The following is a 20515-nucleotide window of genomic DNA, read 5'->3' as shown; positions in this document are numbered from 1 at the left end:
GAAGACACTCGACAAGTCCTTTTGGTACAATTCCTAGCGAGCATAGTCCCCTAACCCTCTAAAAAATGACTACCGATCAAAAATACGACAAGGAAAATTTACTTTGGGTATTCTGATGGAACCTAGCTCTGAGATAGGCCGGCACAGAAACGCTGAACGCTATTAAAGCTGTGGTGTTTCCTCGCAAGCCCAAAATCAATTCCTTCGAGGTCAGCAAAGAGTTCCATGGACAAACTGAGCATTTGTGTCCCTTCAATTGAGCAAGACTTGTTGCAATCAGGGCTTTGGATAGAGCAGTCAGCTCTGGCTAATCCAGTCTCTTCTGAGCAAACTGGCACATCTACAGGCAAACGTAGAGAGATATCATTTTGTATCTCAGAAACTATGAATCCCAGATTCCTTCCTGGCTAGTTAGACCTGCCTCTCACCAGGCTAGCTATGGACCTATACTAGTGTAAAATACAGCAATTCCTGTCATGGATCCAGGCTGCATAATTCTGTGCTGAGTTGCATTGTGCTATGCAAATTCACCTCACGCTACTTTCCGGATACCAATTTCTGTGACAAGAAAAAGTTATATAGCAAGTCCTTAAGGACTGAAAGTCGAGCCACGTGGAGCTTCACAGTACAGCTGGATACACAGCGTCTGGGCCATGCATCAAATATGCAGGAGGAGTACAGAAAGCAAAATTAAAGCCAGAAATAACAGCCTTTTAGCATGTTCCTAAAAACTTGGTTTCAAGGGCACAATCTTAAGACATGTAGGAAGACTCCATGAAACTACAGTCCCAAGGAGGTAAAGCCGAGAACAATTTTCCCGGTATCTCCAAAATGAAAGGCACTGTAAGCACTAGTTACGTATATTTGCAGTTGTTTTAAGATGTTAGACCAAGGTATGGCAGAAAACATCACTGTAAGCTGTTTCAGCCTGACTAAAATTGCAAATATGGATAGCTGCTCCATTGTACTAGTTTTAGATACTTGGGTACTAACAGACATAGGTAACAAACGTCAACAAGAAAAATTCCTTTTAGAATTATTTTCAAGTGGCAAAAAAAAAAATAATCTAACTTCCCAATATTAAAATATGCTGATTACAATTAGTCCAGTTTGATTATTCCTTGATAAGGAAAAGCATTTGAATAATAAACTTAGGTGTCATCAGACAACGGTGACATCACTGAAGGATGTATATTCACTTCCACTGGAGACTTACAGGTAGCATTTCACTTTGAATAATGACAGTATTTAAAATAAATGCAATTGATTTAAAGATTGTTTTAAAAAACTCGTTACCAATAAAAGCTTAGTAATAACACCTAAGAGTTCTGATTTTAATTTGTGTTCCACCAGAAAACCATGATTAAAACAATTAATTATTCAGTAGCTGAATAAAATAAAGAGGGCAAAATCTTCAAATTACCCTGTATCACTAAGAAACTGATTTTTTTAAAGCATTTACTATTTGCCATGAAATTATTCATCACCTTGTTTTAAAGGAGGTAAGTCTAAAAAGCTTAGCTTCACAGGGGGTCACATCTATGAAAAAAGTTATTTTTAAGCAAGCCTCTTCTGCCCCCACAGACTCCAAAGTAGTATAAGAAGTTAGACACTTTTTTTCTTAACACGTTATTATTCCACTATATAATTCTTTATCTTCCAGGTCTTTGTCTCACTATACCATGTCAAAAGAACATTCCCAAATCTGATTGAGCACTGGAAACTCATCACAGCAGTCAGACTGGTAGTGAACTTCACTTAATATTTGTGCTAGTTCTACTCACTCCCATAACGATTTAGAATTTTTGTAACTAATAGAAAATTGAAGTTCACTTAACATGCATGGGAGAAACAACAACACAACACAAACAATATTAGATGTTACTGATTTCTTCTTTAAATCACTTGCCAAGTCTAAGAACAACTATCTAATTATAAGCTTTCAATGTTATTTTCTGGACAACAGTATTTCAAGTATTTCTAAGAAATACTAAAACAGTTTTTAGTTGAAACACTATAGATTTTAAACTCTTACATATAAAATATTTCTAGGGCAAACTACAGATGTCAAAAAGTTGCATGAAGTCTCCTCAGTTATTCTAGGTACTAGTTTATTCCACAGAGAGATAAGTAGTCAAAATTTTAAACTTCTCAAAGAACTGTAGTCTCTTAAGATACAGCTAAGTGACCTTGATACCACTGATGACTCAAAAGTATAATATAACTTTAGCAACAGGAAAAGAAGTTCACCAAGAAAACATTTCCTTCCAACTGAGAAATTTCCCAACCTCCATGTCATTGGCTGGAATAATCCTAAAATAATAGTATTATTCAAACATAGCTCAGTATTATTCAAACACAGTTCAGATGATAGCTTTTTTGAAATGCAGTCATACCATACTTAAAATTTAAAATGCTGGGGGAGTGCACTTAAGGTGCAAATATAGTACTGTACTGTATTGCCAAATATTACCTACTCTGTGCTTAAATAATTCTAAGTAGTACAGTTTCTCTAATGTTAATATAAATCTGGTTGGTGGGGAAGATTATATAGACCAAAGTAAGATTCTATCTTCGGGAGTTAGTTCTCACTTGATTTATTAAGAATGTTTATATTTAAGTCAACTTCATTTACAGTTTCTGTTGAATTAGTGAAAAAAAGTCTTCTGACTTCTGCCATTTTAATTGAACCGTTACATTCAATATTTTTGTTGCATCTTTGGCATTATACTGAATAATTATTTCCCACTTGTCATGGAAAACAATCACTTATTTGATTGAAGTGTAGCCTGAATTGCTTAAACTGAGGAAGAGTTTCTTCTGGTAGTGATAGGTATTTTTTGTAGCTTTTCTACTAGGATGACACAAAACTTGGCACTAAGCTTGGAATACCATACTTAAGTATTCAAAATATATCACACGTAATACTTCCACCGATAAAAACAAAAGATATACCTATGCAACTTTTTTTTTATCCTTTCAACTCAAGTCCTATCACCTGTCGTTTATTAGGTTCACCTGAGAAAACAAATAAACTAGTATCAAGGAGCTCAAAACTACAAAATCTTTACTCACACCAAACTGACCAAAAGATCAGCTTCATTTTCTTAGTTTCTTGAACAATCTTGCCGTCATCCAAACAACATACCAGAACAATTTCTTATATTGAAGAAAGCCAATGTTTAAAAAACAGAGAGTGAGTCATATCTTATCATTACATTTTGGTGTCAGGTCAGCAGCTTTAAGTAATCTCTAAAGCTTTTAATACCTTGAATGATGAAATTATGATAAAACAGGTTCACAAAACTTATCAATACATCTCTGCAAATATGAAGCTAAAAAGCTCTGGCTGAAAATTACAGCTGTATTGGTAGCAGAAACAGGATTTTTGCTATTAATCCATTCAGACTACAGCAAATCACTGAATTCCAAATGTGACTACTGTTTTGTCACTGGACAAATCAGATACCAAACTGCATGAAATTAAGCCTCTTTTTGAAAATTTGTATTTTGATCTGCTTTTTAAAAGCTCTACTAAAATCTCACGCTCCCTAGCATGTAATTTTTTTACAAGAGGATCATCAATCTTGTTCTCAGTGGTAATTCGTAACAGCAACAAACTGCATTACAGTACAAAGAAATTAACAATTCGTACATTACCTAATGCTGCTCATGCTTCCAGTTTCTGATCCAAGCTTACATCTCTCCAGCTGGCTAGCTACAATTTGACGCTCAGCCTCAAGTTCTCGAGTCAGTCGCTCAAACTGCAGTTCCTGAAAAAATAAATGAAACCATTTGGTTTGACTTCTCTTGAGATTAAGAAGGAATTTCAGTACATAAAATTATAACTTGTGCAAGAACTGTTAATATGATACCTTATAGGAAAGCTTTTTTTTTTTTTCTTTTTAAACACATTCGCAATCCAAATTTTTGTGGCAACACCTACTCATTCCTTCATTCACTCTAATGATATATGTTGTAGAATGAGCTGGTTTATCAGGAATGGAATTTCCAAATACATTAAACAACTTAGGCCTTCGCCAGAATCATTTATAGTTCATGCACACCCCTTAGCAGCACACAAATGTGTTCTTAAAAAGCTGATCTAAGTATGGCCACAAATGAGAATCTGTGTTACTTAAAAAAAGATGCAAAGTTCTGCAGATGATCATGGGTTGACAAAAGCTTTTGTACGCAAAAAGACAACCATCACAGTACACACTAGTGAAATAAACTAAATTGGAGGTATGTTGTTATGTACTGAATGCAGTTTAATTTCTGCATTTAATGATGTGCAGAAGGGAAACTCAAGTAGTTTTGGACAAAAGCCATGTTAAAAATCCTACCATTAATTGAACGTATTTCCTTTTGTTCTGTCAAGGAAGCCGAACCAGCCCCACCAGATAAGATTTATCCACAGAGCTTATAAATGTACTTCTAAAGAGTTTTTGTTTTTATACACAGGAGATTATTTAATTAAAAGGAAAAAAAAAAAAAGACGCAAAACCGATAGAAGTAAAATCCCCACTATTCCTTAAAAACCTCCATTTCCCACATATGCTAGCAGTAGTTCTATCAACTACTAAATCGAAACACTTTTAGGGAATGATGTTTGTTGTAAGTTTGCCAAATGTTGCTGCCCTTTCATTTTGGTCAGTTACATTGAGTCATTTTCACAAGTTAATAGAAAAGCTCTCTCGCCCCTTTTCTTTGGGTTTGTTGAAGGCTGAAGGAGAAATATTTTGAGAATCCACTTGTTAAATTATTCCTGTATCCACACAAATGCACCCTCTTCCATCTCTTTCTCCCACTTCTCTTTCAAAAAAAGACCTCCCCATAATGCAGAGGTATGGGAGAGAGTCCCTTGAGTAACTCCCCAGCAATGCCTTGCCTTACAGAAAAACAGTACTGGAAATTACTTGGGTTGAGACTTATGTCCACCAAGTACAACTGAAGAACTCAGTATTTGAGAGAAAGGAAGAAATGGCAGGAGTAGAAAGAAGAATTCAAAAGCGTTTGTCCTATCTGCTACCTAAAACTTCTGACCAAGAAGCCAAGGGCAAATGGAGGCATTAAACTTTTAGATCTCTGAAATGAGGCAAACCATAACCACAGTGGAAGGCAGCTGGTGGTTGTTCTACCTAATTCACCTGGATCATTCCCCTTTGTTTCTCTCATTACTTGCATGGAATACCTTCTGTCCTGCACTACGAGTACGGGGCGCGAAGTCCAAGCAGGTTAAGTACAGCACAAAATAGCCGGTGTACACTTCAGTAGGCACTGACTATTTGACAAAGCCTACCTAATTCTGTATTCGTTATTCCAAGCAAGACTATCCGGAGCACAGGAATACCACCAAGAGTCAGACTGATGTAAAGCACAAAACATCACTGCTCACTGAATGTTAATATTGCATTAGTAATCATAGTTAATGATATTCTCTGCACGTTTTTGTAGCACTCAGAAATGTCTTTTTCACTGTTGTTTGTAGATAGGACTATTAAAAATCACCTAATAATAATCACTTATTTCAGATATGCCTACTTCACAGAGCATTCGTCTCTCACCTAGTAGAATCAATTGTCTGAAAAGCTGAAGAGACCGTTGATCAACTTTCCAAGAGTTATTATTCAGATCCTGGCCTTGTTTGCATAAAATAATGCCCTTACTGCAGAAAGGACTGTAACAGAAATATTACTAAAGTTTTGAAGAACGTAAAATCAAAGTGGTGTAGTATTTGCTACGCTAGCATGCTTGTATCAAAGCATGTAAGCACTGAGAAAATTTGATAGTATAAAATACCAAGCAAAACCAGAGCATTAAGTTTACTTTCAAAATTAAAGCAAAAGCTTTAACAGCTATTCTGTTCCACTGCATTGTTTAAGTTACTTGATTCTATCACGACAATGGTATGAAAGAACATTTTGATGCCTAGCATACGTTTTCATCTCGCCAGCTTCACCTTCCGCCATCCCGGGGAGGCAGCTCAGACATGTTTGCCATGGCCTAGCAGAGGGCACTTTTTTTACCAGCCTAGTGAGAAGATGCAGCTGTTCTCATAACGTTACTAAGAGAATGTAAGAATCAAGGACTAACTAGCATTCCCAACCGTCCACGCTGTCATTTGCCTTTTCCCAGATAGACAAGCGTAGCTCCTGTGTCCTTTTACTCTAGTAGGTGTGCAAACAACCTCTCTCCAGCTTCCTCTTGTCCATGCTATCCCAAGTCAACTTAGAAATGCCCCCAAACCTATTTTAAATTGAAATACTTTAAAGATTATTTTGTCTTTTTCTTTTCTTCTGCTACCTGGACTGTATATCTTCTTATATATTTTCTATGCTTCATATTCCTTCAGTTAATCACTCTGGTTGACTACTTCCCAGACACTTCTGCATTTTCCCAACTAACATCTTTATGTCGTGATTACTTTGTCTACTGAACACTCCTGCTTATGATTCTAGTCTCCAAAATATACTTTTCTTCTCTTGACTCTGTCATTTGTCTTTCTTTCCTACTTCTCCTTTCTGTTCTCTTCTGCATTGCATCTTTCTTTCATTTCCTAGCACACTTGATGACTCACCCTCCACTAATCTCTTTCAGTCCTACAATACAAATTGCTACTCTAGCAAATGCCCTAAAATGATCAGTTTAAGCAGCCCCTCTCTCTCTGTGTCTCTCTCAATAATTGGTCCCTTATTGAGGAAACTCTGCCCTTTCTTAAGATGTAGAAATTAATGTCTGCTGGTTTCACTGCCCACGTTATTTAAGTCCTGCCCTGTAGAGATGACTGGAAAAGGACAGTTGTGGGACTGTTCCTCCTCAAGTTGGAAGCAGAGATGTGCTGGATCACTGAAGAAAAAAAATAATCTTGTGTTTTTAATGCATGAAAATGGCTACAATAGGTGAACAGTAACGTCATTACTAGCTTGACTTAATTCCTGCTATTTCTCACTTGATTGTCTTCTGTCAGGTGTCATCAGAAGTTAGGGATGGAAGGAAGGAGATGAAAGGTCAGGAGGTGGGATATGTGAAAGGGCAGAGCCAAACAATTATTACCTCAGAATTATCCTCTACGCTAAATTTACCAAACAACTGTGTTAGGTATTCTCTTGTGTGATGACAAAGGTGCTGGTCCACAGGGTTGCCTTGTGAATGAAAGAAGAAAAGCAGAATTCAAGTAGAGAGACTATCCCTCTGTATCAAGAATCCCTGGCAGAAAACAAATTAATAAGCTTCCTTCTCTTTGTTAGGGAAGCAGCAAGAGTGACTAATATTTGAATAAATCCATATGTTTAGATTTCAAGCAGCTGTCACAGGGCAAGAAGACAGAAACTAGAAATAGTATTTGCTTACATTTTATAAAAATAACTACTGAACCGGACTCCATCATTTGTCTTATTTGTTCTGTTTGCAGTCATTTTCACCAGTTCATGCCATGTTGTGTGATCTTCACAGCCTTCTATTATTTATATGAATCAAGCTAATCAGAACATCAAAATTAAAACCAAATTCTGACCCACTGATTATGCAAATCTTGTTAAGACAATTGCAGAATGAAGAACAGCAGAAAATACATTGAAACATCACGTTTAATTTAAGTAAAGCCACGTCAAGTGCAGCTTCATGGGCTGTGCTACAAAGGGCGATGATGCCAAAGCAAATGCACATGCAAAGGCACTGCAAAGCTGAAGTGATGAATCTGGTAGTCCTCAGCACTTAGTACCAGACAGGGTGCGGGAGGGGGAAGCCAACACAAAGGTTAGAAATAACAATGAGAGCCATCCAGAGAAATCACCCAAGAGAGCAGCTTGGAAAGGGAGGAACTTCCTGATAACTTTATCAAATTGTTTTGACGTGATAAAAAGAGTATGTATCTGCCAGGGTCTGAAGCCATTTATATTTAAAAGTGGTATTTGTTCACTACCTTGAGTTCTTTTGTAAAAAATATTCATTATTCCATAGAAGGCAATTGGACATATTTGCCTTTTCAGTACGAGATTTATATTTTATCTACCCTCTGCAGACACCAAAACTTCAAGCATTAAATAAGACTTGAGTAAGGTCATACATTCCACAGTGGTCCAGGAACTGAATAAGCCTGATTGATAGAAATCTTCACAGCTTTCGGACAGGTTATGAACTCTTGAGCTCAGGGCACACCAAGTAAGAGGCTATTTGGTTATTTTTATGCTTTGTATCTGCTGCGTGGTCTGTACTGACCCGTTTGAATGTTGGGAGGGGTAAACCAGATCAAAAGAAATTTGGCTGATATTCAGAGCTGATCTCTGTCCTTTACAATCTTAAAGTTATGCTTCAGTCCTTTCATAGACAGATGTGTATTGATGCTGAGCAAAAGACACAGCAAAATCAGCAGAGATTGTAAAAAGCAGCTGATACAAAAAAAGGATCTATCTAAATTTAGGCTGAATAGCCTTGCAGATTTATTGAATTCACATGAATCTTAAGGTCATAATATTAAAAGAGGAAAAGTGTTTAGCTTTTGACTGTAAATATGCTATACAAAGAGAAATTGGTGCACTGGCGATCATTTGAATCTTCAAATACAGACAAATAACAGCACTGAGCTAAGGCTGGGAATCCCTGGTGAGATGAATGGAGAAAGCCTGATTACAGCTATACAAACAAACAAATCATCTCCTGGACTGAAGTCTTTCACAGGAGCATCCCAAAAGTATATAGGCTGTAGAAATGTACAACATTGGCTCTATCTTGTTGTAACCTACTAAACAAGTACTACTTGTGACATTAATTAAGGTATGTGTATATTGCTATGCATATCCTGTGGCATCATGCATAATTCCATATACTGCACATCTGTAAACCCCAAGTAAATGCCATTACTTAGACAACACACCATTCTTAACCTATCGTACCGGCCACACATGAGCAGCTAAAATTGGGGCACATACTTCCTGAGGAAAACAGCAAAATCTAGGGAAGTTTAACTTGGTGGAAATCTAGGGACAGCATCAGACACAAACCAGACCCGACAGCCCATTCTGTATCTGGAAGAAAAACATTCTTGATGTTTTCAAACAGGATAAAAACCATCACTAGCAATGTCGTTGCAAGATTAAAAAATCCAAACAACCAACTATTAATAGCTATGACTGCACCTATACACAACTGCAAATTTCCAGGTAACACCAACCCGAAGGACGCAATTCATACACTGGAGAGCAAGGCTACCATTCAGAGGAATCTTGACAAGTTGGAGGAACAGGCCAATGATACTGTCATAAAGTTCAAGAAAGAAAAATGAAAAGTTCCACACGGAGGTTGGAATCCCATGTAACAGTACAGCATCTCCACAGAAAGGACCAAGGGGTCCGGTAGACAACAATTGTGACTCAGCAGTGCATTCCTGTAGTGACAATGGCCAGCCACTTATTTCACTGCACTAGCAAGAGAATCACTAGCAGAACAAGTAAGTAATTATTCCCTTTCCTTTGGTACTGCTGGCACTGCCATCTTGAGTACACTGCCTGGTTTGGGCCCACCAGGACAAGGGACATGACAAGATTTTGAAGCAAGATCATCAGAGGACCACCAAGACGGTCCGAAGATTGAAGCACACTTTGTATGAGAAGAAGCTGAAGGAATTTGGTTTGTTTAGCATGAAGAAGAAAAGGTATAAGAAGGACCTAATTGCAGACTTTTACTTCTTAATAGGGGATTATAGTGAAGACATCACCAGGCTCCTGACAGAAGTACACAGCAAATGGACAAACGCAACACTCACAAGTTGCAATGAGGTAAATTCTGACTGGATATAAGGAAAAAAAACTCATCAGCAAATAAACAAAATCCCCAAAACCAAACAACACAGCAAGGGTGGTTAAACACTAGAACAGGTTGCCCAGGTAGGTTGTAGAATCTCCATTCTCGGAGATTTTGAAAGTCTAACATTGAAGATAGACCTGCTTAGAGTAGACCTCCAGAGGTCTCTCTCAACCTAGTTTTTCCACGATCCTAGAACTGATGAGTTCTGGAAATTTTTCCAAGGCTTTATGCCAATGCCAATCTGTATTACAGATCAGACGCTATCAGACTCTCTGATCATCATCATGCTTACATAAAGACACATTAGACTTGATCTAAGTGCTAGTATTTTATCAGCCTGAACCAGTATTTCTCTAGCTCATTCTGTCACCTGCTCTGAGGGTTTTAGCAATCCCATGCTTCTTTACAAGAGATAAGCATGGCATCTGGGCTACTCTGCATATGGATTACTTATGGGCTAAAGAACTAGTTTGGTTTATTATGGTGTTTAAAATAAACTATTCCTTCTTTTTTCATGTAAGATTACTTCAAAGAAGTCCCTTTCATGCCTTTAAAAACTTTTATAGAAATCAGACCGTATTTTATTTTCTATTTTTAGGACCCTGATACAAATGAGGTCACAATTGCATTCAGCTGCATGTTTCAGCTCTCCAAGCACACTGCCCTGTTCCTCTGTGAGTTGCAGACAAACCTTGCTCTCTGAAGGCACGCTGCCCAATTGCCTGGACTTCTTTTCCTAGGGAAATTGTATTATTTCTTCTCCAACACAATCACCAAAGTTATTCAAATTATCTCCATTTTTCTGTTTCAAATTGCCTGGTCCTTTTTTATCCCATTTTTTCTTCTCTCTGTTTTGTATTCAGCTTTAGTCTTTTAGCTCACTGCTTTCTTCTCCTTCTCACTAGTTTTTGCATCCCTTGCCAACACTCCCAATGGTTTATCACCCACCATGATTGCTGTGCTATTCTACTTCCTCCCATGCAAACTACTTCAGTCTCCAAAGTAATAAAGTGTAAGTAAAAGCCTTGGAGTGTTAGGATAGGATTAGAACTACTAAGAGCTTTCTAATCTCATACCTTTGCTTCTCCTCCTTCAGCAGCAATTTAAGGAGATAAATTGACTTTCTAACTCAATAGCTTTGACTTGCTTTAGGGCTTACTGTTATTAATTGTAAAGCTCAATGTGGGAGCAAAACAAAACCTCAGAGATGGTGGATCTTCTCCAAGGAAAGTGAGAGTGAGAGAGCTGGAGTTCAGTAACAGACCCTGACTCTTCAGTGTTACGATGGCCTGAGCTTGTAATTCTCATTTGCTTCTTACAAAGATTTACTACGCCGAAGTGGAAAAGAAACAAGTAATTCCATTTATGATAGTAGTAGCTGGAGCCTTACTTTGCATGGTCAGCAAATCTAATGTATCAGACAGAACTGTGAACTGATGCCTTTTACCTTGATTTTCCAATACATATCTGTAGGGTCATTTTGTTCTGAAAACAGCAAAGCACAATCCTGTTGCAGCTGGAAGATACTTTATTATGATGTAAAAATTATTTGTATGGTTTAAAGACATGTGAAAAGCTAAGAAAGTGAAACAATGTGGTTTCAAAAAGTGAAACTTCTAAAAATGTTCTAGACATTGAAGTACTAAGAAAACCTTTTTTGGTGCCGACAACATACTCAGCTTCTGTTCTCCCTTTCTGCTCCAATCTGATCTGTGCTCTGATGGGCATCATGCTAAGATGCTAGCAAGAGCTACAGAGGTGTCAGTACACCCCAATATACGTGGATACCAACAACACACAACACTTTTTGTGCAGTCTATCTACATGTTTAGAGATCTGAAGTCTTCTCCAGTGTTTTATTCACGGGGTTCTCCAGTTCCCTATTTATACATCTCTGAAATAGTTCTCCCTTCCAGAGTTTTGAAGATACACGTCATTCTAGGCATCACGTACAGATGGAGAGCCAGCATTATAAATCATTAGCTTTCCACTTGTCCAGAATGGTCTAAGAGGTCTGAGACATCTAGTCCCTTCCTCTTCTCCTGCTTCCACTGGAGAAATTATTCCGATGAACAATTTTCCCTTTTGATTTTCCTTGCCTTGTAAGAGACTGATTTCTCAGTCCGTACGTGGACTATTAGTGCAGCATATCCAAGAACAGACTCCATAATTTGCAATTATCCTTGAATCTCTGAATTAATTAGGATACTAGATCTGAATATTGCCATGAGTAGCTATTAAAGAGCTAGTCATTAGCATGTTAGTAAGGGATTCAAAAGTTATGTCACTAAGCAAAATGGGCTTTTCTTTTTTTTTCTTCTTAGGGCAAGCTACTGCATGCAAATTAATAACCACAGGATTTTGTTTTTTCTTTTCTTACAACTAACAACATAGAAGCTTGATTTTCTGCATACTTGCAAAATTCAGTTTGCTACATTTACTGAATGTGGATGGGCTTTCAAGTAAATAGAGGATTAAAATGAAACTGTAAGGAAATTTGGCAGAAATACAGGGATGTTTGTAAACAAAAAATTCTAGCAGACAGTATGTGGATTAGTCAAATAATTCACTTATTTCTACTATTAAGTACTACTGGAAAAAAACAGCCTTTCAAATATCACAGGCTAAAAAGTGGAATTCAAAGACTGCAAACCCTCAAGATTTGCACGTTTTCTCTCAAAGATAATTCTGTGGCAGTAGCAGTTAACTTTGATAGCTCCAACTATGCTTTTGAATCTTTCCTCTTTTATTACATCTTTTATTACAAAGAAGAGAACTAGTAAAATAATTAGGCAATTCATTCCTTTTCTGACTACCCTGCAGAAATACCTCAGATTAAGGAAATTCCCAACTGATTCATATTGTTCCTTACGGAAGAGAAAAGCAATTAGTAATGAAAATGTTAGTTTTAAGAAGTATCATTACGATCTTATTCTCCTAATTTCTGGTATGAATAGCTCATCTTTTGAACAAACTAAAACGGTTTTTATAATGAAGTTACAGTCTAAAAATTACCTGTTTGAAAACAAATAGGTAAGGAACACACAGTTCAGGATAACATTAGTAGTATGGACGAAGACAGGGAAAGAGCTTAGAATCCAATTAAATAAACAATCTAATTGAATAAAAAGAACTTGTATGGGTTGACACACTATGGAGTTGGCAGTTCTGGCTGTCCATCAAGACAGAGGCACATTTTGAAAGAAGGGTACAAAATGTGATAGTTCTGGGAATCTTCAACTACCCCTGTAGTTTGTACAGTAAAAAAAAAAAAAAGTAACAGAAAGACATGGCACATGGACAGCTGCTTAGGATGCCCACAAGAAAAGATATAATTCTTGACTTGGTCTCAAATAATGCACAAAAGATGTTTTGACATCTTGCAGCTGAGAAGCCACTCTTTAAATGATCATTCTGTGCTCATATCCAACATCCCTACAGAAGGTAGAAAATCTGCCAGTTATGAGCCAAATAAAAAGAGAAAATATGTAACAGAAAGAAATCAAAAAGTTTGTTTAAAGATAAGAGTTAAGTCCTCATAGGCAGCATGGAAAACACTCCACATCCCCATTCTGGAAGCACAGGACCAATGCAATGTGTCAAGAAAAGCTTAAGACATAACAAAAGAAGTTAGCACAACTAAACAGGAGGACAAAGGAAGTCCTGAGAAACAAAAACGCTCTTCCTGAACGCTGAAATCATCTTCAAATGAAGAAAATAAAGGACTACAAACACTGACAGGTTAAATATAAAAAACACAAGACAGCACAATATGGTCCTAAGGGACAGACAGCCAAAAGCATCAAAGCTAACAACAAATCCTTCCTCAAATGCATCAGGAGCAAGAATCCGCCTGGAGAGCATGTAGAGCCACTGGGTGATCAGGATATAAAAGGGTTCATTGAACAGAAACTAAATGAATCCTTCAGAACAGGTTTTGCTATTTCATGGGAAGTTCCCATGCTGAGAACTCACTGAGGGAGTCTTATCAGAGGATCTGCCTGAAATTGAAGTGACTGTGGAATAGGTCGTGAAACAAATTGACAAAACAAACAGTAACAAATTGGAAGATCAAATGGTATTCGCTCAAGAATTATGAAGGAACTAGAAAATACATAGCTTAAAACAGATGTAGTACCCGACAACTGAAAGACATCTAATGCCATGCCAACTTCCAGAGAGGTCTATAAGACTACAGAGCAGCAAGCCAGACAGTCATATCAGGCAAATTAGTGGAGACTATAACACAGAACAGAATTAGTGGACACCAACATAAACATGAACTACTTATCCAGGAAGTGTCTGTATGGATAAGTACTTTCTTAAATAGGAGGACTAGAAATAAGTGGTAAATTCTCACAGTTGAAGAAGTCCACATGTGAAGTTCTGGTTCTGTGGTCCACACTGTTCAATACATACATAAATGGACTTAAAATAAGGAGAGAACAACAGGGTGACCAAGTTTGGCAATAATACAAAATTATGTGGGACTAAAGCTGAAGAGCAACAACAGAGAATTTCAGAAGGATGTTTTCACAGCCTGAAAAAGCAAGACAAAATGGGAGATGAAATTCCCTGTAGATCAGTAGAAGGTGATCCTCCTGGAGCAAAACTGATCCTAACTTCACATGCCCTCCAGCTGCCTGGAAATGCTTCCATGAGTTGCACAGAAACATAGATAGAGCTGACTGGCCTGCAGTTTCCTGAATCTGCCTTTCTGCCCTTTTTGTAGATAACTGTAGTATTTGTTCTTTTCCAGATACACGGGATTTCCCCTTACTTCCAAGACCCTTCAAAGATGTTAGGGAGTAGTTTTGTGATGATGTCAGCCAACTCTCTCAGCACCCTCAGTTACGCCCTGTCAGGTCACACAGGAGTTGTGCCCAGTTTGTAAAGATGCTCCCTCACTTGACCCTCCTCTACCATCACTGGTTTGTCATCTCCTTCATCATTGCTACCTGACAACGTTTTGGGGTCTGACATGACCGGTGAAGATAGGCTGAGTACCTCAGCCTTTTCTGTGCCATTTTTTATTAATTTGATGGCCGTATTCAGCAGCAGACTTACATCTTTCTTGGACTTCTGCTTCCTACTAACATACCTGCAAAAACTTCTATGTTACTCTCTTTATCTTTTGCTAGTTTGAGCTCCAGCTGAGCTATTGCCTTCCTAATTGCACCTCTGCACACTGAAGCAGTATTTCCATATTCCTCTTTGGGAGCTTGCCCCCTTTTGCACTGTTCAAGTGCTTCTTTTTTCATTTGAGCTCTCTTAGTAGTTTGGTGGTTTTCCAGGTGATTTTTTACGCCTGCTCCTTTACCTGCTTAGGAGGCTAGACTGTTCATGTGTTTCACGAAGAAGCTGTACTGGGAAATACCCCCAAATTCCTGAGCTTCTTTGCCCTGCATGACAGAGCCTTGTTGGATCCCTCCCGACAGCTCCCTGAGTTGAAATCTGCTCTTCTGAAGTCCAGGTCTTTAATCACTTGTCCTCCTCAAGCCCCTTCGCCTCTACACTCTTACAGTTGCTGCAGCCAGCACTGCTGTTGACATTCATATTTTCAAACGTGTCTTTATTAGTAAGCATTTAGTCCAGAACAGGACCGTTCCTAGCTGTCCCATGCATAGACTGCGCTAGGAAGCTGTCCTCAATGCACCTCCCAGATTGCTTGTGCACCACTGCGTTGCTTTCCCAGTAAATATCAGGATGATTAAATTCCCTTTTGAGAACCAGGGCCTGCAGGCCCAACACTTCTTGGAGGTGACTGAAGGCGGCTTCATCCAGCTCTTCCTCCTGATCCACGTCTGCCACAGACACCATGAGGTCTCTCTCGATGGCTCCAATTTTGACCCAAAAGCACTCTACAGACCACAGCTGGCCTCTGTTTATCAAAACTGTCATTTTACAGCTCTTTCCGTGTCTGAAATGATGTGGCAGAACTGAAAAGGCAGAAAGAAAGGCTACAAGGATGATCAAAGGTATGAAATGGATTCTGTACAAGGAACAATGAAGTTTGGATTCTTCAGTCTGGAAAAGACACAGCTTAGGGAGGACATGGTAGAGGTCTACAAAATGGCATATATGGCATATTCACTAGTTCTTCTAAAACAGGAAGCAGGATACATCAAATGAAGAAAATAAGAGCCAGACCTGAAAACAGATGAAAGAAGATGATTCTTTGTGTAACAGGCATGCTTTTGATGGTTACTAAGCACATCATAACTTCACTGGGTTGTGGAAATCTGAGAACAGGTGACTTTTGAGTATTAGGGGACAGTATCATTTATTCTTGCCCTGTTCTTACTCTTCCTTCAGCATATACTTATGGTCATTGGTGGAGACAAGTTGTCTGACCAACCATGGCCATTCCCATTGGCAAAACATATATTTATTGCCACAAAACAAAGAACAGTAAACATAATGATCACTTTTTTTATATAAAAACAGATTTTCATCCATAAAATATCCAGAGTGGGAATCTGGGCCATTCTTCCAATAAAACACAAAATAGTTTTGCTGTTGAGTCTTCAAATAAACAAAGAGATTCCCAGATTTGCACTGTTTATTCTAAGTAAAACAGTGAATGGAACAAAAGAATTAAATATACTGGACTGGATTTGTGGTTATGGCTGTGGGAGATCAAACATACAAATCAATGCTTGCTGCACCACAGAATGACCAAGTTTCAGTAAAATAACAGTGCTGCTTCCACAATTACAGGGCAGATTTCAATTCCAAGACTAGTCAACTGACACCAAAATGTTGTTCAGGAAATTGTCGGCAGATGAAAATGGACAGAAGCATCTCTATAGGGATGTTTCTTACAGCAGGGATATCGGAATTACTGCTTTGCTACAATTATAAAATGAGAGCCATAGGAATCATTGTTATTTTTACTGGGGGGTGGGGTAAAAATAATAAATGAATCCACTTGTTCCATAACTGCCATCAGGATATTTCATTGACACTACTGTGGAAGTCATCTGCTACTTAAGTGTTTACTACAGAAAAAACACAGCAATCAAAACTGTATCTACCCTTGCGGGATGAACGCAGGAACCTTCTGACAGCCTTGTCAGCCCCAACGATTCCGTCTGAGACCTGGCACATACAGTGCACATCGCTAAAGCCCCATGGCCTGAGCACAAAACAAGCAGGTAGGAGCTCCAGCTCCCTTCTCAGAACAGACCAGTCTGCGATATGGTAGTATCAAAAAGGAAAGGCAAAGTAAATAAAAACAAGGCAAAGCATACTGAATTTTAAACTTGGAGCTTTTAGCTAATTTAATGGCAAAAAAGGGGGTTTGAACTAATTTCCGAGCATGGTCTGAGAGCTATCATTTAGAGTCATACCTTTTCTCCCCCTTGCCCCTATCTTAAATCTGCCATCTCTCCCCGCAGTGGGAACTTGGACTGGGTGAAACGCAGGCTCCCTCCTCCCCACATCTGGCAGCAGCTGAATGCCACACACATTCCCTCTTCTGCGACTGCAGGGACTGTTTCCATGGCAGCACCAGGAAAACCATTCTGAACTGGTCACGGAAGGAGGTGAGGAGAACCACTGAACCGCCGGCCCCAGCAAAGCTCCCTCTCACCTCCCTGGACAAGACACTCCGAGATACCACGGGCAGGAGCGAAGCTGATGGTGCAGCCTGTGATGAACCAAAGGCACAGGCAGCAACATGCAGCATGGAAACCTCCCTTCGTGTCTGATGAGAGCTGCTGTGGTTCAAATACACGATACTGCAGTTTGGGTGACCAGTCGTGCAGGTAAGCGGAAGGAGATCTGGGACGGCTGGCAAGCACTTGGCTTTCCTCCCCTCCCAGGTCCTCCATGAACACGTTGCCCGCGATTCTCTAGCGGATGTATTTCTGGCTGCTCCCTGGTTAAGGGGAAGTAGAGATGTGCATTTGCCATGAATTGAAACAGCATGAGGGGACCTCACTTTTACTTTACAAATAACCAACACCAAACCTGTGGTACCAACATCTTAACTGGATTTTTCAGCATCTCAGGACTGTGTATGCGTTGGGATTATTTTGTCAAAGCCATATGATTTGCCCAGCTGAATGTCTCAGAGACAGAAATGAGATGAAACGTGACACTTGCGAATGATCTTGGCTAGCTTGAAAGAATAAGAATCTGAAATTGCAGTCTATGCTTGCACAACATATCAAAGACATGTGATTACTGTGGCCACTTCCAAACCTCATCCTGCTCACAAGCCATGATGCAACGTATCAGCACCACACACAGACCCAAACCATGCATAGCAGGTATCTTTACAGGATCACAGAAGGGTTGAGGTTGGAAGCGACCTCTGGAGGTCATCTGGTTCAACCTCCCAGCTCAAGCAGGACCACCTACAGCCAGTTGTCCAGGACTGTGTCCAGGCAGCTTTTGAATATCTCCAAGGAGGGAGATTTCACAATCTCTGTGGGCAGCCTGTGCCAGTGCTCGGTCACCCTCACACTGAAAAAGTGTTTCCTGATGTTCAGACAGAGCCTCCGGTAATTCAGTTTGTGCCCATTGCCTCTGGTCCTGTCACTGGGCACCACTGAAAAGAGCCTGTCTCCATCTTCTTTGCACCCTCCCTTCGGGTATTTACACATATTGATGAGATCCTCCACTCAGCCTTCTCTTTTCCAGGCTGAACAGTCCCAGCTCTCTCAGTCTTTCCTCATAGGAGAGAAGCTCCAGTCCCTTCATCACCTTCAGGGCCCTTTGCTGGACACCCTCCAATATGTCCATATCTGTCTTGAACTGAGGAGCCCAGAACTGGATCAAGTGCTCCAGGTGTGGACTCACCAGTGCTGAGCACAAAAGAAGGATCAACTCCCTCAACCTGCTGGTAACACTGCTCCTAAGGCAGCCCAGGATACTGACGGCCACCTCTGCCACAAGGGCACATTTCTGGCTCATGTTCAACTTGGTGTCCGCCAGGAGCCCCATGTCCTTTTCTGCAAAGCTGCTTGCCAGCTAGGTGGCCCCCAGCATGTACTGGTGCATAGGATTAAGGGGCATTCTCCTGCCTGCAAGTAGCATTACCAAGGTTACTGAGGCAAACACAGGTCACCCCAGAAGCAGAAAAACTTGAGTAGACAGCTGCCATGCACACAGTACTAGGTAACTTTCTGTGCCATTAAAATTATTCTCCCTCCCAGAACATCTCTGCAGTAAAAGAGAGAATTTCTACGAGTTTTCCTATTCTGACCAGTGTGAGAGGTACACCTTTTTCCTTGTGTGCCCGAGGACTAGGAATGGAGAGGCTGTTCAATTATATGAAAAGTTATATGGGAGAACATTATTTTCTGAATTGATCATGGATGGTCCATCTTGTCTTATCTTGCAAGGTTAACTCCTCTCTGTTCACAAACTCTCTCCAATTTCAATAACAGCCCATCCCACGCAGAACACTAACTTTCCCTACTCTACCTGAGAAGCTACACTGGATGTAGCCCCGAGAAGCCTCTCTGCTGAATAAGCCTGGCTCCTTTGATTCAGGCCCTTTCAAGGGGAGCCTCAGCAGCCTGGAATACGCAAGTATCAGCAACATTTGCAATGCTAAACTGTGAGAATAGAAGAAAGACTACTTAATTTTCTGGGCCTGTTCTGTTGTCTGTTCCTTGTGTATTTTAGATTATCCAACCACCTGAGAAGCAAAAATGCAACATCAAACTATTACTTAGCAAGTGCTGGAAATCTATGAAGTAATTCAGGCTTAAAAAGGAAGAGCATATATTTAGTTTGCCAAAGTCAGGACTTTAAGCCTAATTTCACCTCTATTGGAAGCTTTCTTGTTATTGTGTTACTTTCCTATTCCTAAAGCTTGATTTCTATTTGGTAAAGACTGATTTTTTCCTATTACATGGCTGGCAAGTGTATATAATTTCCAAAAGCAAAGTCACTGGAACTAGAATGAAAGGAATAATTTAATGGCATGCACTGACTGTAGTCACTCTACTTCATTTCCTCAAACAAGAGGCTGCATTGACCGAGGGAGACGTTTCTCTGGCTCATGTCCATTGCAGAGCAAAGTCAGAAAGAGAAAGACAGAAAGAAATACAGCATTCCCTCCCTTGAATACATTCATGAAAAGCGGGCAGAGACCTTTGCCACAATGCTTGGGATGTCTTCGACAGCATCATCAGAATATAAAGTGTCTCTAGCCACTTTCCACAGCTTTTTTTTGGAAGAGCAAACCCCTCCACAACAGTGTAACACCACTTCGAGAGAAGGATTTTGAAAATTTAACTCTTATAAAATCAGTTCCCTTCCCTTTAAGCAGCTTCGCGTCTCCACACTGCAGAACAGTTTCTATCTTTTGTTCTTCCAGCCATGTCTTCCAGCTTCCACAGAGCACATCTCTCCGTCTCTCATGCACACCACTACTTTGAGCACGTCTGGTACCAGGCTCATCTGTCTAGGGAAGAGGGGATGACAGGTATCTCTGTAGCAACTGAGTACACATGGCTCTGGATACAGGACTTCAGGCAAATAACCCACAACTATGTTTTATCTAAAAAAAAAAAAAAAAAAACCAAAAAAAACCACCACACACAAAAAAGCAACAAACCACTCTACGTTAGAATCCCACTAAAATGGAGACTCCGCAATTATTTACAGTGAAACAAACTTGAACCTGAGAAGCAGCCACGCGAGGAAATAACACTGAAAAAACAGTTAGCATGATGAGAACCGTGTGACCTAA

The 20515-nt window shown here is 39.5% G+C and overlaps 1 protein-coding gene across 10 annotated transcripts in view; it reads right to left on the bottom strand.

Moving 5' to 3' along the window:
• The window catches only part of CTNND2 (catenin delta 2), a 683266-nt gene that overhangs the window by 418636 nt on the left and 244115 nt on the right, over positions 1-20515 (bottom strand). For all 10 annotated transcript variants that reach the window (XM_074576184.1, XM_074576187.1, XM_074576188.1 and 7 more), the window contains one exon: positions 3661-3773. In XM_074576184.1, the coding sequence (XP_074432285.1) occupies positions 3661-3773 (113 nt within the window). The remainder of the gene's footprint in view (positions 1-3660; positions 3774-20515) is intronic.

Source organism: Larus michahellis, chromosome 2 (assembly GCF_964199755.1).
Source record: "Larus michahellis chromosome 2, bLarMic1.1, whole genome shotgun sequence".
NCBI classification, from domain to species: Eukaryota; Metazoa; Chordata; class Aves; order Charadriiformes; family Laridae; genus Larus; species Larus michahellis.
Note: the sequence above shows the minus strand (reverse complement) of the source record. Positions and strands in the feature narration are given on the sequence as shown.